The 13334-nt window shown below is 41.5% G+C and overlaps 1 protein-coding gene across 2 annotated transcripts in view; it reads left to right on the top strand.

Annotated features, from left to right (window-relative positions):
• Positions 1-13334, top strand: part of LOC119014168 (protein kinase C beta type-like) — a 111608-nt gene that overhangs the window by 46378 nt on the left and 51896 nt on the right. For both annotated transcript variants that reach the window (XM_037089124.1, XM_037089123.1), the window contains exons 5-6: positions 6379-6490; positions 7218-7346. In XM_037089124.1, the coding sequence (XP_036945019.1) occupies positions 6379-6490; positions 7218-7346 (241 nt within the window). The remainder of the gene's footprint in view (positions 1-6378; positions 6491-7217; positions 7347-13334) is intronic.

Here is a 13334-nt window from a genome sequence, read left to right as displayed (position 1 = left end):
CGTCTTCATGTCTATTCAGATTAGCTGACCTTGCCTTGTGCTGTTATAAACAACAAAGAGCGACATACTATCACGTTTAAAATTTAAGTCTTAAGTCATGAGACCTGAAGAAAATGTGTCTGTATTCAAACTCATGCTGAGTAGATGCTCAACTTGATCCCTTAAAGGTGCTCAAAAGCTTCACATATAGCTTTTTCTTTTCCTTTTTTTTTTTTTTTTGGTATATTTTGCTTTTTTTTCCTTCTGAATCCATTCCCAGGCTAAAGGGCTTTAGAAAGCAACTGTTTTGGTCCACATGTGCTCAAAAATATGTCAAGGAGGCCAAAAAATTGTCTTTGTAGTGCTGTGGCTGATATCCAACAGTCGGATTGAAAACTGTAAATAATACATGATATTTTTTGACAAACACTGACTGGTGTAAAGAGTTGCCTTTAAACAATTATGCGCCTGTAAACATATTTTCCATGGATAAGATTGTAAACTTTTGTACCTGTGAATGTTTTTTATATTGTATAAAAATGATAATAGAAAGTGAGAATCTGAGGGTAACATGTAAATAAACCTACATCATTTCCTTAACTCTACTCCCTAGAAAACAATCCACAAACAGCATCTGGCCATTTGAGCGCGGCAGCTTTATGATAAGCACATTCTGGACAGTAGATGATGATGCCGCTGTGGAAATGTCAGACGGTGTCAGTGAGCACTCACTCACTCGAGAAGAGTGAGTGGACTGAAGACAAAATCAATAAGGGAAAAAAAAAAAGGCTCAAAACAGAGACTGTGAGCCAGGACTGTTGTCTGCTGTCAACCTGCCTGTCACACAGCATCATGAATGACATGACATGATGTCTGTACGTCTGTGCGTGTGTGTGGTTGTGTGCGTGCGTGTGTGTTTGTCTTTGTGTGTTCACTGATGTGGGCAGGCAAAATAATGGACATCAGTGCGTTACACTAAAACAAAAGAAACATAGAGCGAGCGAAAGCACAATGACAAAAAAACGGTCAAAACAGAGTGTGCGTGCGTGTGTGTGTGTTAGCACTGACTAATGGGTAGTCACTGCTCTGGCATCGTGTGCTGATGTTGTGAGCAGGCTTTCAGTTTAGACACCCAGTAACACAACATATGCCATGCAATACGCTCATTTGTCCGGGAGCACCACACCACACCATCTGCCTTTAATTAGTCGGGTCGCGGTGAGTAAAAAGTGAAACAAAAGGCAGACGCTGTTTAAAAAAGTTGGCTACGTGGCTCAACTCAAATGTGCACAGAGAGTAGTGCAAAATCATTTTTAAGGATAACAAAGGCTATTCGTGTAACCAGTGGCAGACTCAGGGTATTTGTGGGGCAGGGGCGAAAACGATCAAAAAGGCACCAGCTGTAAGTGGAGGGCAGCAGCGCACAGGAAGTTGTGATATATTTAGTGAAGAGAGGGTGCATGACCTCGATTTTCACCCTGGCAGGGCACCCTAGAGGGTACTTAATCACATTTTGTCTGTTCGAAGGTCACTGTGTTTTATCATCTGATCATCCAAGAGGGCACTTTATCACGTTTATTTCACTGGAAGGGTGAAAGCACCCCATACTAAATGCATGTTTTTTCAAAGCAGTTTCTTATTGTTGATTTTAGTTTGTCTGTCTACATACACTATATTGCCAAAAGTATTCGCTCACCTGCCTCGATTTGCATATGAAGTGTGACCTCCCATTCTTAATCCATAGGGTTTAATATGACGTTGGCCCACTTTGCAGCTATAACAGCTTCGACTCTTCAGGGAAGCTTTCCACAAGGTTTAGGAGTGTTTGTGGGAATTTTTGACCATTCTTCTAGAGGCCCATTGTGAGGTCACACACTGATGTTGGACAGGAAGGCCTGGCTCTCAGTCTCCGCTCTAATTCATCCCAAAGGTGTTCTATCAGGTTGAGGTCAGGACTCTGTGCAGGCCAGTCAAGTTCATCCACACCAAACTCTCTCCTCCATGTCTTTATGGACCTTGCTTTGCGCACTGGTGCACAGTCATGTTGGAACAGGAAGGGACCATCCCAAAATTGTTCCCACAAAGTTGGGATCAGGAATTGTCCAACATCTCTTGGTATGTGGAAGAATTCAGAGTCCCTTTCACTGGAACTAAGGAGCCAAGCCCAGCTCCTGAAAAACAACCCCACACCATAATCCCCCTCCACCAAATGTTACACTTGGCACAGTGCAGTCAGACAGGCACCTTTCTCCTGGCAACCGCCAAACCCAGACTCGTCCATCAGATGGAGAAGAGCGATTCGTCACCCCAGAGAACATGTCTCCACTGCTCTGGAGTCCAGTGGCAGCGTGCTTTACACCACTGCATCCAACACTTTGTATTGCACTTGCTGATGTATGGCTTGGATGCAGCTGTTAACAGTCATTGTGAGCCTATTAGTACACTGCCTCACCGAGCTGCTAGCGTGGCTGTACACTTGTTTCTAAAGATGATAAACACAGTTTGGATAGTTAAACACATTAAAGATGAAGTAGTAGTAGAAGAAGAGGTAGCTTCCGACTCGGGGAGCCCAAGGTAAATTTGAAGGGTCAGAAGACCAGACCTGGAAACAAATGAAGTGACGCTTGCAAGCTAGTTCATTCAGTCAACTCGAGCTGCACTGAAGCACACGTGACATCCTTCACTCTCCAGAACATTTTACAAACGCACCCTCTCTATTGGGCGGGCTATTTAAGCTGCAAAATTTCCCTTCTCTCCATCTGGCTTGTCAATGCTGCTGATGTACTGCACAAGCATCGCTGCCTGCTCCTTCAGCCCCACCACCACCCCAGCATCCACCTGCAGGCTCTGTTGGGTAAATATGTTGAATCGCCACTCCCCAATATCTCACGTAAACATATCTGCGGGGAGTGATGAGGTCAGAGTGTAGACGCCAAACTCTATCTATGTTCTGCTTTGTAATAAAAAATTTAAACGTGAGTTGTCTGACTGAACTTAAATAATACGCAATGGGTAGCGCTTCAAGGGTATCTTGATTGATGACAAAGCGTTTTCCAAAATCAAATCAATTTTACATTCTGCCTTCTTATTTCTTCTTTTGAGATACACACACTTATTTCTACAAAATTCTAGACTCTACTCTAGATTGAACCTGATTAAAATTACCCCCGCTGCCAGCAAATGTATTCACTGGTTTATTTCAATTACAGACAGACATGATTTTGATGAGACTTTTCAACGGTGGTGGCAAGGGGAGAGGAGAGTCATTTTTCAAATGCTGTAATCTTAAACTGACAGGCCAAAAGATTTGGAGCTCATTTGTAACATTGGCCCATTCCCTTACAGAGGGAAGATACAAGGCTTTTCAGTTTGTCGTGCAGTAAAATATATCGACAGATGTAAATGCATCACACTACTGCTCAGTGGGTTTGTTGGTCGGTCCACTAAAGTATCTCCACCCTTTCGCCTTTACATTTTTTTTCGCCACAGCAGGCAGAACATTGGCATGGGGCTCAAGTATGTGTGTAAAGGTGTCTGGTCATATCGATGCCTCTTGACTAAAAGGGCACTTGGGAATGAGACAGGTCTTTCGCAAAAAGACAGAACCCTCAAATGGATTCACAGACCTGCACAGGGTATGTGATTGCTCGTGAGCCAAAAGCAGTGGCCATTTTTCTCAGACGTCACGCTGAGGGTGGGAGGCTTGAGTGTGGGGATAATTCTGCGCTCCTGTGGTCCAGGTTACAAGTCTGACAAACTGTTATAATTTCATAGAACTGAAAAGATGATGGACTGATACAGAGAATCTGATGGGACATTGGGTCATGTTTCAAGATAAAACAGAATATTGTTAAATGTTAGCATTTAACCACGTCCTAGCGAATGTTCCTGTTCGATTAGAATTTAATTTACATCTTTCATAATAAGACTGTCAAATGTTACTGTTAGCTCGGAAGTGACTGAACGCTTACATTAGCTGCTGCCTCAGTGCAGCTAACGGATGTTGTTTTACCTTGGAAAAAATTGCCCCAATGGATTTTCACGATCCATTCTCAGTTCAGTTGGTCAATGTGGAAGCAGTGAAATTATTACAGTTGGTCGGATTAAATACGTTTATAAGACATAACACCTGGATTGCATTTGAGCCTCCCACCCGAGCATGACGTGAGAAGAAAATGTCCACCATGTCAACCCGTATGACAAAAGGTGCAGGGCTTATAAACAGAAAACAGAAATACATTAAAACACACTCAAACGTCCATCTTGCCATGTCCGCTTTCATAACTAATGAACCATCAGTTGTACACTCTTGTGTCAACGCTATAGCAACCACAACTTTCTATATATGACTGAAGTTTGCCATTAAGTTCAAATGTTTGCGTGGTCGAGTGCGTGCAGTTGCGTTATGGATCTTTTCTTCTGATTTGACTCATCAGCCATTAACAAAAGATCATATGCTTGGGTGTATAAAAGAGGAGGATGTCTTTTTGTCCCTAGTCGCTATTTTTCTTCCGTCTGTTTTTCCTGCTGTTCAGATTAATCCCTGAATTTTCAAGGTGAATGCATTTAATCGTCAGTGTTTGTAGAGGAGCTGGCACCCTCCATCATCGGCCCTCATATCGCTTGGCGTCTGCTGTTGCTCATCGCCGGAGCTTCAGCAGCACAATGTTCCCTTGTCTTTCAGAGGAACAAAAACAAGACGGAGTTGCTCCTGTCCTTGAGAAAGACGAGAACCAGCAGAGAAACAAACACACACACACACACACACAGCTGTGCAAAGAATCCCACACGCCTACGCGCAGGCAGCCGCACAAGCATTCAGCCCTTAACAAGCACACACACACACATTTCTGAAGGCACCTTGGGGAAGCTGGGTATAATTCAGGCAGTGGCAGCCTAAATTAAACGTTATTTTCCAGGACAGGTGTGGGGCAGAGGAAGAAATCAATCAGAGCCTTTTTCTGGCTCATGAACACACACACACACACACACACATACACACACACACACACACACACGTCAAAGAGAACTGTCTGCACACTACAAACACGTGTGATCGCTAACTGCTTCGGTTTATAAAACACGTCTGGCAGTGAGCGTTCATTTGGACATTCGCATCAAATATTGTAGCTTCATGTTTGGTAACTTTGATGGCAGAAGCGTTTAAACTCCTACGTCGAAGCATCCCCGCTCCATCACCACACAGCCTGGATCCATCTCAAGCAGTGGATTGGACAATGTCGCCGTCCGTGGATTCGTGCTGCCGCGTTTGTGTGTGTTGATAAAGAAGTCTGTCAGTGACCATCAGTCAGATGTGCGTGTGTATGTGTGTGTACGTCGGCTACTGAAACCACAGTGCTAAGGTGCAGGTGTGTAATGCCCACTGAGCCGTGGTTGCAGGTGTCACTCACACACACACACACACACACACACATCAGACAGAAATAGCCATGTTTCTGTCCTAGTTACGCCTTTATTATGAATGCTCATAAAAGAGGAATTGGTGTCTGAGGTTCCCGTTCGCTTTGAGCATGGAAATGAAAAAATCTTCTCACTAAATGATGCAAAAACTGATGATTTATTTAGCTTTTTAGTCCGTCTGCACGGCACTACTGAGTAGTATTTACAGTAAGCAGAACTTTGTGGGTGTGTGGGTGTGTGGGTGTGTGTGCGTGCGTTAGAATGACGTGACCCATTGCCTACCCCCCGTATATCACTTCCTCTTTGAAATTGAATGGAGCTTCAACAAACTTCATGCAAGGTTGACTCCCTGCAGAGACCTCGTTTCACTATCACACACACACACACACACACACACACACACACACCTGTCGCTTGCATTTGTACTCCTCCTTAACTGGCTTGAACAAAGATGCTCTGATGAAACTTATCTCGATCAGATTACAAAACCGATGCCCACATATATAAACAGTGCATTGCCTGTTTACTCAGAGGTGAAGGTTTATTTTATTGCTGGATAGGATGATGAGTGTAAATTTTGCAGGATATTTATAGCACTTAAACAGATTTTGATTAAAAGATGTTCATTGCTATATACTCTAAAATCTGACAAAGCTAGCTTACTTTTAAAAAGACTGAGAAAAAAAACAATAATCTCAAAATTGCCAAGTAAAGGCGATTAATAATTTAAGTTGTTTAAACCTTTTACCGAAATTAAATGTTCTGCTTTACTCTGTAGTTCTGAACTAATGGGTTTCCTGACTTTCCTGAAAAAAAACAACAAAAAAAACAACAAAAAACAAAGCCAACATTTAAAATGTATAGTGTATGAATATTTAAGATGCTTCTTTCTGTCTGGTGTGTTCAGGAGAAGAGGACAGGAGATGTGACTGAATATGTATCTGAATGATGAATTCTTCCCTCCTCTCTTCCCTGTAGGACCCGAGGGCGAAGCACAAGTTTAAGATCCACACCTACTCCAGCCCGACCTTCTGCGACCACTGTGGCTCTCTGCTCTACGGCCTCATACACCAGGGCATGAGATGTGACCGTATGTACTCACGGCCGACTCCTACACATGGATCATGTTGCCATTAGCGCACACTTACTCTGTCATTTTAAAGCCCATTCGGTTAATAGTCCCACTCACCGCGACGCACAAAAAGATGAAACACATGGCTTGTAGAGGCTTATCTTGATGTCTATTGCAGCCCATAATCCAACATTAAAGGTGAAATATTGTAGAAAGTGAGATTTTGATGACTTATTATAAAACAGGTGTAGGTGCTTTATCAAAATTATGTATAGAAGTATAGAAGTAGAAACACACAATCCACAGAGAAATTCAGAAACTGTGCCTATAAACAAGTCGTCAGGACTTCAGTAAGGTTGTGATGTCACAACTACACAGTCACCAACTTCAGCCACGCCCTTCAGTGTGGCCAGGTTTTCAGAAACACCTTTAGAGCTGATGTGGAAAAACAATGGCCGGTGCCTGCTCAGGCTTGTAAGAGCTGACCAGTCAGGTCAGACTGGGCTTCTCAGGAGGCGGGGCTAAAACAGTGCATTCAAGGAGACAGTAGCATGAAACTGGAAATGAACATAAAATGGGACCTTTAATTCATACTTCATCTTTTTATCAGTTTACTTTTTTGTCAGTACTGGTGACAGTTTCTCCTTTCCTTTAAATTTGTTCCACCTGTGCCACCTATAAAAAATTCAGTATATTTAATTGTATAAAATGCATGTGTGCATGCGTGTGTGTGTCTGTCCTGCAGACTGTATGATGAACATCCACAAGCGCTGTGTGGCCAATGTGCCGAGCCTGTGCGGGACAGACCACACTGAGAGGAGAGGTCGCCTCCAGATCACTGCGGAGGTCAAGACTAATGTACTCACTGTTACCAGTAAGTGTATCTCAAAACACACACACACACACACACACACACACACACACACACACACACACACACACACACACACAGTTTCTCACAGTCTACCAGTTTGAGAACACCGGTCATCTGTCTCCCTCTGCTGGTAGAGCTGCATTGGTGCAGGATGAATGTGACAGAAAGCATATATTCGTTCTGTATCTAAACCAGGATTTTATCAGAATTCTTACTTGCTCATCATGTATCTGTATCAATACGTGAGAGTATTGTGTCAATACATAAAGCAATACAATCTGTAAGGTTGTAAATACACAGAAAAACATAAAGTCTGTTGTCCATCTGATTCTAGAAATTAAGCAAATATGGAGTGTAAGAGGTCATTTCCATGGTTCCTCACTGGCTGCAGCGTTTGTATTTTGCTGACTGGGTGATGGGTTAGTCTCATTGTTACCAACAAGCAAGCAATAACCATACGATGGGCTTACTTATCACTGGGAAGGTTTCTGTTTGTCTTTTATTTGAGGCTTGGACCTCAGGATTTGTCCTGTAACACAAAAAGCAGAAAGTTTCCACTCTTCCCTCTTGTTCGACAAATGGAGATTCATTTTTACATATCATGTTGACACTATGCACCACTTTAAAGGTGCATTATGTAGTTTTGGAGAGGAAATTCTAATCAGAAGGGAAAAAATCTTCATTGACTGATTTTTTTAATGCCTAAACTAAATAAACAAATGCTTTTTGCTTCCATGACTGAATAAACAAAGGAGAACACAATTTCATATTGTTTTACAGACCCTGCCATCTTTCCAGCTTGGAACAGTGTTTTCCTCTGACGACGGCTTGTTTATTCAGTCATGGACAAAATAGATATTTCTTAGTTTGTAATTTAATATAGTAAATATTAAGATTCTAACTTTGAATTTCCTCTCCAAAACTACATAGTGCCCCTTTAAAGCTGTAAAATGTGTTGCAGTTAGTGGCAGCTAAGTTAAACAAGATCAGGCAGCTACTGTCAAGATGTTCTAACACCAGTTACTAATGTTAATATGAACTTTAACATGAGAGGAGGGGAAATCTGTCTTGCAGCCAGATAAAACATGGATCACAAAGAGACGTGGGCACACTGAGAGAGATGTAAAAACATAATAAAGTACATAAAACATCAAATGACAGTAAGAGTCCGACAGTATGTTTAGCCCTTACCAAAAATATCATCAACCCCAGCAGTTATGTGGGAAACTAATCATCAGCTGAGTCACCATGAGTGTTTCACGGTTGGCCTGAAAGATAAAATGATCGTGTTAGATCTGGCATTTGGTTGTCAAGAATTCCTGGAAGGCAGAAGCTCAAACTGCAAACAGAGGATGATACATATCAACCTTTGTAAAGGGTATGTTCACCCAACATCAAGAATGCTGTCATAATCTACTAGAACTGAAGTTTCCTAAATAGCTTTTTGGAGTGTTGTTTAATTCCACTTTACTCACTTTCCTCGACCTGCATCGTTTACTTGTACTTTAGGAGGAGAGTTTTAGTTTTAGACGCCATGATCACATTTTTTCAAATTTTGTGGGAGACAGTGTTTAAGGCAGGATGTTCTGAATATCCCAGAATGCATCTATGGGTTATGAACTTCTAGCATAAGTGACTGGGATGATATAGTTAGAAATGGAGAGTCAGCGTTCAGTGTTCAGTGTTTGCAGGGAACTGTGGGCGTACATAGTCTGTCTGCTTCTCCTGTGATTTCTTCCAGCATAGCAGAGGCTGAACTTAATGTTTACTGTTACGGTGTTTACATTTTTGGTGAATTATCTCTGTCAATGTTTAGTCAGTCACTGCAGTAAAAGATACACCATTAAACAACAAACCCATCCGAGAAATAAACAGTGTACCTCCGTTCAGATTCTGTTCAGATGGTCCCGTTTCTCACGCCGCGATGTCGTTCTTTTCACTTCTACTTCCGTCGTGAGCTTTTAAGTCTTTCGTTAAGCCTTCAGGGTTGCTGTGGTTGTTTCTGGAGGCTTCCAGGTGCTCCGAGGATTGAAAAGTGCAGCTGAGTGAATAGAAAGCAGTGAGTTGCTCAGATAGACAGACAAGCTTCCTGAGAAGAAGAAAAGAAACCCTGTTATTAATCATTAGAGTTCAGACTATTTGCCACAACTGCTTTTGAAATGATTGTGATCTCTTTGAATTAATCACATTAAGCCAGGTTAAAAAAAATGAACCACGTTAAAGCATTTAAACACTTTTTCGTCATCATGTGGAAAAAGCAAGTATGTTTGCTACCAGTGACGTTAATTCAGTCTGACTCAGGTTCCTTCCTGAACAAGTCTCATGGGGTAGATCAAATGTCGGCTCACCTCTTTCCTGGAGGGAGTTTTCAGACTGCTCTCATGTTTTATTTAACCGATAAATGGAAAATTGCAGTAGCAGCTGAAGTAACACTGCGGCGCTGGTTCCTTGTCTCACCTGCAGGTGGCAGCAGAGGCTTTGCATTAACTTTGCTCCGCCTGTCTGCTCAAATTCAGCCGTGTCGCAAACTGAGACCGTCAGACTTTCCTAATGTTTGGGCAGTAATAAGATGTCACGCTGACCCCATGCCGAGTGCGATAAACCCAGTTAGTGCTGTGGTGTGTTAAATATGTTCAATTCAAATAAATGATACAACTTCAATAGCATGTTATCTAATGTGAATGCACAGTTCATTTCATAACCCAACTCTGACTACATTGTACTGTGGGTGGGTTGATAACCTAATTTTGGCCTACGCACATCTCAAACTTCAGATGTGCCACATCAAATCATAAATGTTAACCCAGGAAGTGTTTGAACTGTTGGAGGGAATTTTCCAACTCACACAGGAAGGCATCATTATCTCTTTAGAAACACTGATCAGATATGTTAAATACAACTTACTAAATGTTAACTTCCATTTTGAATCGAAGGAGATAAAAACAATTTCTTTCTGTTTGAAGAAAAAAAATGATTTTCATTTCAGCTGTGAAATAAAGAAATGATTGATTCATCTGGGACTACACAGTGTTTACAATCAATACACAGGATCTGTTTATCAGAGAAAATGTCTCCAAAAAGAAAAAAATACTGCACAAAACAGAATTTTCCCCTTCGTGGTCTTTCACTGGGTCTCATCCCTCCTCTTCCTCCTCGCTCTCCTGCTCTCTCTTCCTGGTTCCCACGCTCGGAGACTGATCATTAGCTGGGATTTACTGTGGGAAATGATAAGCGAGCAGACTTATCACACAGAGACTGCTACGACAGCAATAAAGGCCCAACCTCGCAAGTGCTACATAACAGAGTCAAATAGAATTAAATAGAGCTGAATGGTAGAAACTCAAGTAAAAATTAATGTGTATTTTACACAGTTTAGTCTGTAGTGGAATGTAACTAAGTACATGTACTTAAGTGCTGTACTTCAGTATACATTTGAGGTACTTGTGCAACTGTATTTTATTGTTTTCCAGTTTATGCATCTACATTTCTACTTCACTTTATTCCAGATGCACATTTTGTACTTTTTACTCCGTTACAGCAATTTAATACCTTAAAGGGTGACTTCGCCCATTTTACCCGTTAAAGTGTGTTTACAGGTCTTGGGGAGCTCTACTGCATATGTGGGGAAAAAAATCGTATAAAGCCTTTTGTGGCTCCAGAGGAAGCTTCATGCAATCTGAATAATAGCCTCCAGTGAGTCAGCAGCAAAGACGCATTGTGAGTAATGTAGGCACCATGTTTTGAAAAGAGAGAAGAGTGTTCAGTATAAAGAAGGTGATATCTCTGGTGCTGCTGTATCGATTGTGATTGTTTTTTAAACCATCCATAATGAGTCCAACAGTATACGTAACAGGAGTGCCCTCCTGGGTCAGTTGACTGTTTTTCTAAACCTGACGCCTACATTACCCACAGTGCATCTGAGCCACATCACTGGAGACAGTTTATCAGATTATGCAGCTTCCTCTGGAGCCACAAAAGACTATTTTCTGTGGAGTGGAGGTGGCGTTACCCTTTATGTTACTAGTTACTTTGCAAATTTCGGATGCAAAATATGAATCAATGAATAGCTTATAGTTATCTGATTATATGTCAAGCTAATATAATTCATTATTATTATTATAAAAATTATTGAAATTAGCCTGGAAATATATACATAGAAACTATTTTTTTCCCCACTGTAGTATTGTTACTTTTACATTTGTAGATGACCTGAATATTTTTTCCATCACTGCAGAAAAATGCAGAGTTGTATTTCCAAGACTGACGTTTGTTGTACAGAAAATACACTACTGCTTAAAATGAGGTAATATGAGGTGCAGTACTCATTTTTGTCCATAGGGGTCAGTGTGGAGCCACCACTAGCTTGCTCCCTCATTGCAGTGAGGTGAAAAAAAAAAACTCCACCAACATGGAGCATGAATTTGTAAAACCACTAGGAATTATTCTCCAGCTTAACGTAGCAGGAGCTGGTGAAATGGCTGCTACACTGACGTACGCATCGGTGCTGAGGACTAGTCATGGATTTAATCAAAGCAATTGACATGTGTGTAAAGTGACACTGTATTGATCATATTTTAGTCACCTCCCTCCCCCTTCGCCAGGAGATAAGAGCTCAGGGTCGGTGGCAGTGCAGTGCCAGCGGAGATGGAGGATCAACAACTAGCTCAAGGACACTACATGCAGTGGGACGTGGGATTTGGGGCCTTGGAAGGTGCCCTCTTCCTTTGGTACTGCACGTGCTGCCAAATAACTGGAGTATATTCCTAAATAACTAGTTTTTGTTTCTGGGAAGGCACGCGTGGTGTTGCAGTCGTTGGTTCACATGAAAAGTGACAGAAATGATTAAGAGGGAAATTCAGATATTTGCTTTCTGTCTCACCTTCACACAGCCGGCCTGAAGTCATGTGAAGTCTTGAATGTTGGACTTTCGCTTTTGTAAAGTTAAAAGGAAATAGCTGTATGCAGGTTAAGATATGGGGAGAGGGGGGTTCAGATTCATTATAAACACCTGAAAATCACCTATCCTCAGGTCTGAATACACTCGATGAGGACTCTGGCTGTGTGTTCAAAGCAAAGTATAAAACATAGAGAGCTTCCAAAAGGCCCTTAATAGATTCATTAATTTTAGGTACAGCTTAAAGTCCAGAAGTGCAACATGGGGACTTGATATATCTGGATGGCCCCATCAGGAATTTGAACACATCACTTTGAACACTAATATCAAAATCTAATGGGTGCATAAATAATTCAGTGATTCAAAATCAGCTGTAGGCCACAGCTGCTGTAAAGTGTGTGAGCACTCGGCAGGCAGGACCAGGATTTAGTTCCTCTTCACACATCTCCTCCAAACTGCAGAGAGACTACTGAGATTTTGGCTTATCCAAAATGTCCATAATGTGGCAGGAAAAGCCCAGAGCAGAATCTCCTGGAGAAACAACAGGTGAAAACATTATTCGTCTTTCAGGCTAATGGAGAGAAAACAAAGATTTTGATGCTTTTTTGGTTCAGATTTTTCTTCTTGCATCTTGTGTTTTGTCTAGAGATGCATGGACTTGTATGATTACCTTTGTAGGCTTGTTTCAGCGGCGCGGATTGTTAATCCACCACACTTCTATTCGAGTTTCATTCCTATCTTTATCCTCAAGGTTATTTCATGTATTTCTCATAACCAAAGAGATGCTACAAAAGTGCTACAAAGAGATATCCAAACTCAAAATGAGACACTGAGATGACAATGAGATTTATTTTTGACTTATAGTTAGTGCATGTTTAGTTAGATAATGCAGCATGTGCAAACTGAAATTACATTTTCAGAAGACCCGTGATACAAAAAAATGATAACACCCCCCCTCATGTAGGTAAACAACAGAGGAAGATTCATGTTGACATCTCTTTGTCAAAGATTTTAGCCTTTAGACGACTCAATAGGAATGAACATGCCACAGGTCATGTTGTACAAGTCAACAACAGACAACACCTGTAATATCT

The sequence above is a fragment of the Acanthopagrus latus genome, chromosome 23 (genome assembly GCF_904848185.1).
Source record: "Acanthopagrus latus isolate v.2019 chromosome 23, fAcaLat1.1, whole genome shotgun sequence".
Lineage (NCBI taxonomy): Eukaryota > Metazoa > Chordata > Actinopteri > Spariformes > Sparidae > Acanthopagrus > Acanthopagrus latus.
This window is presented reverse-complemented; position numbering and strand designations above follow the sequence as displayed.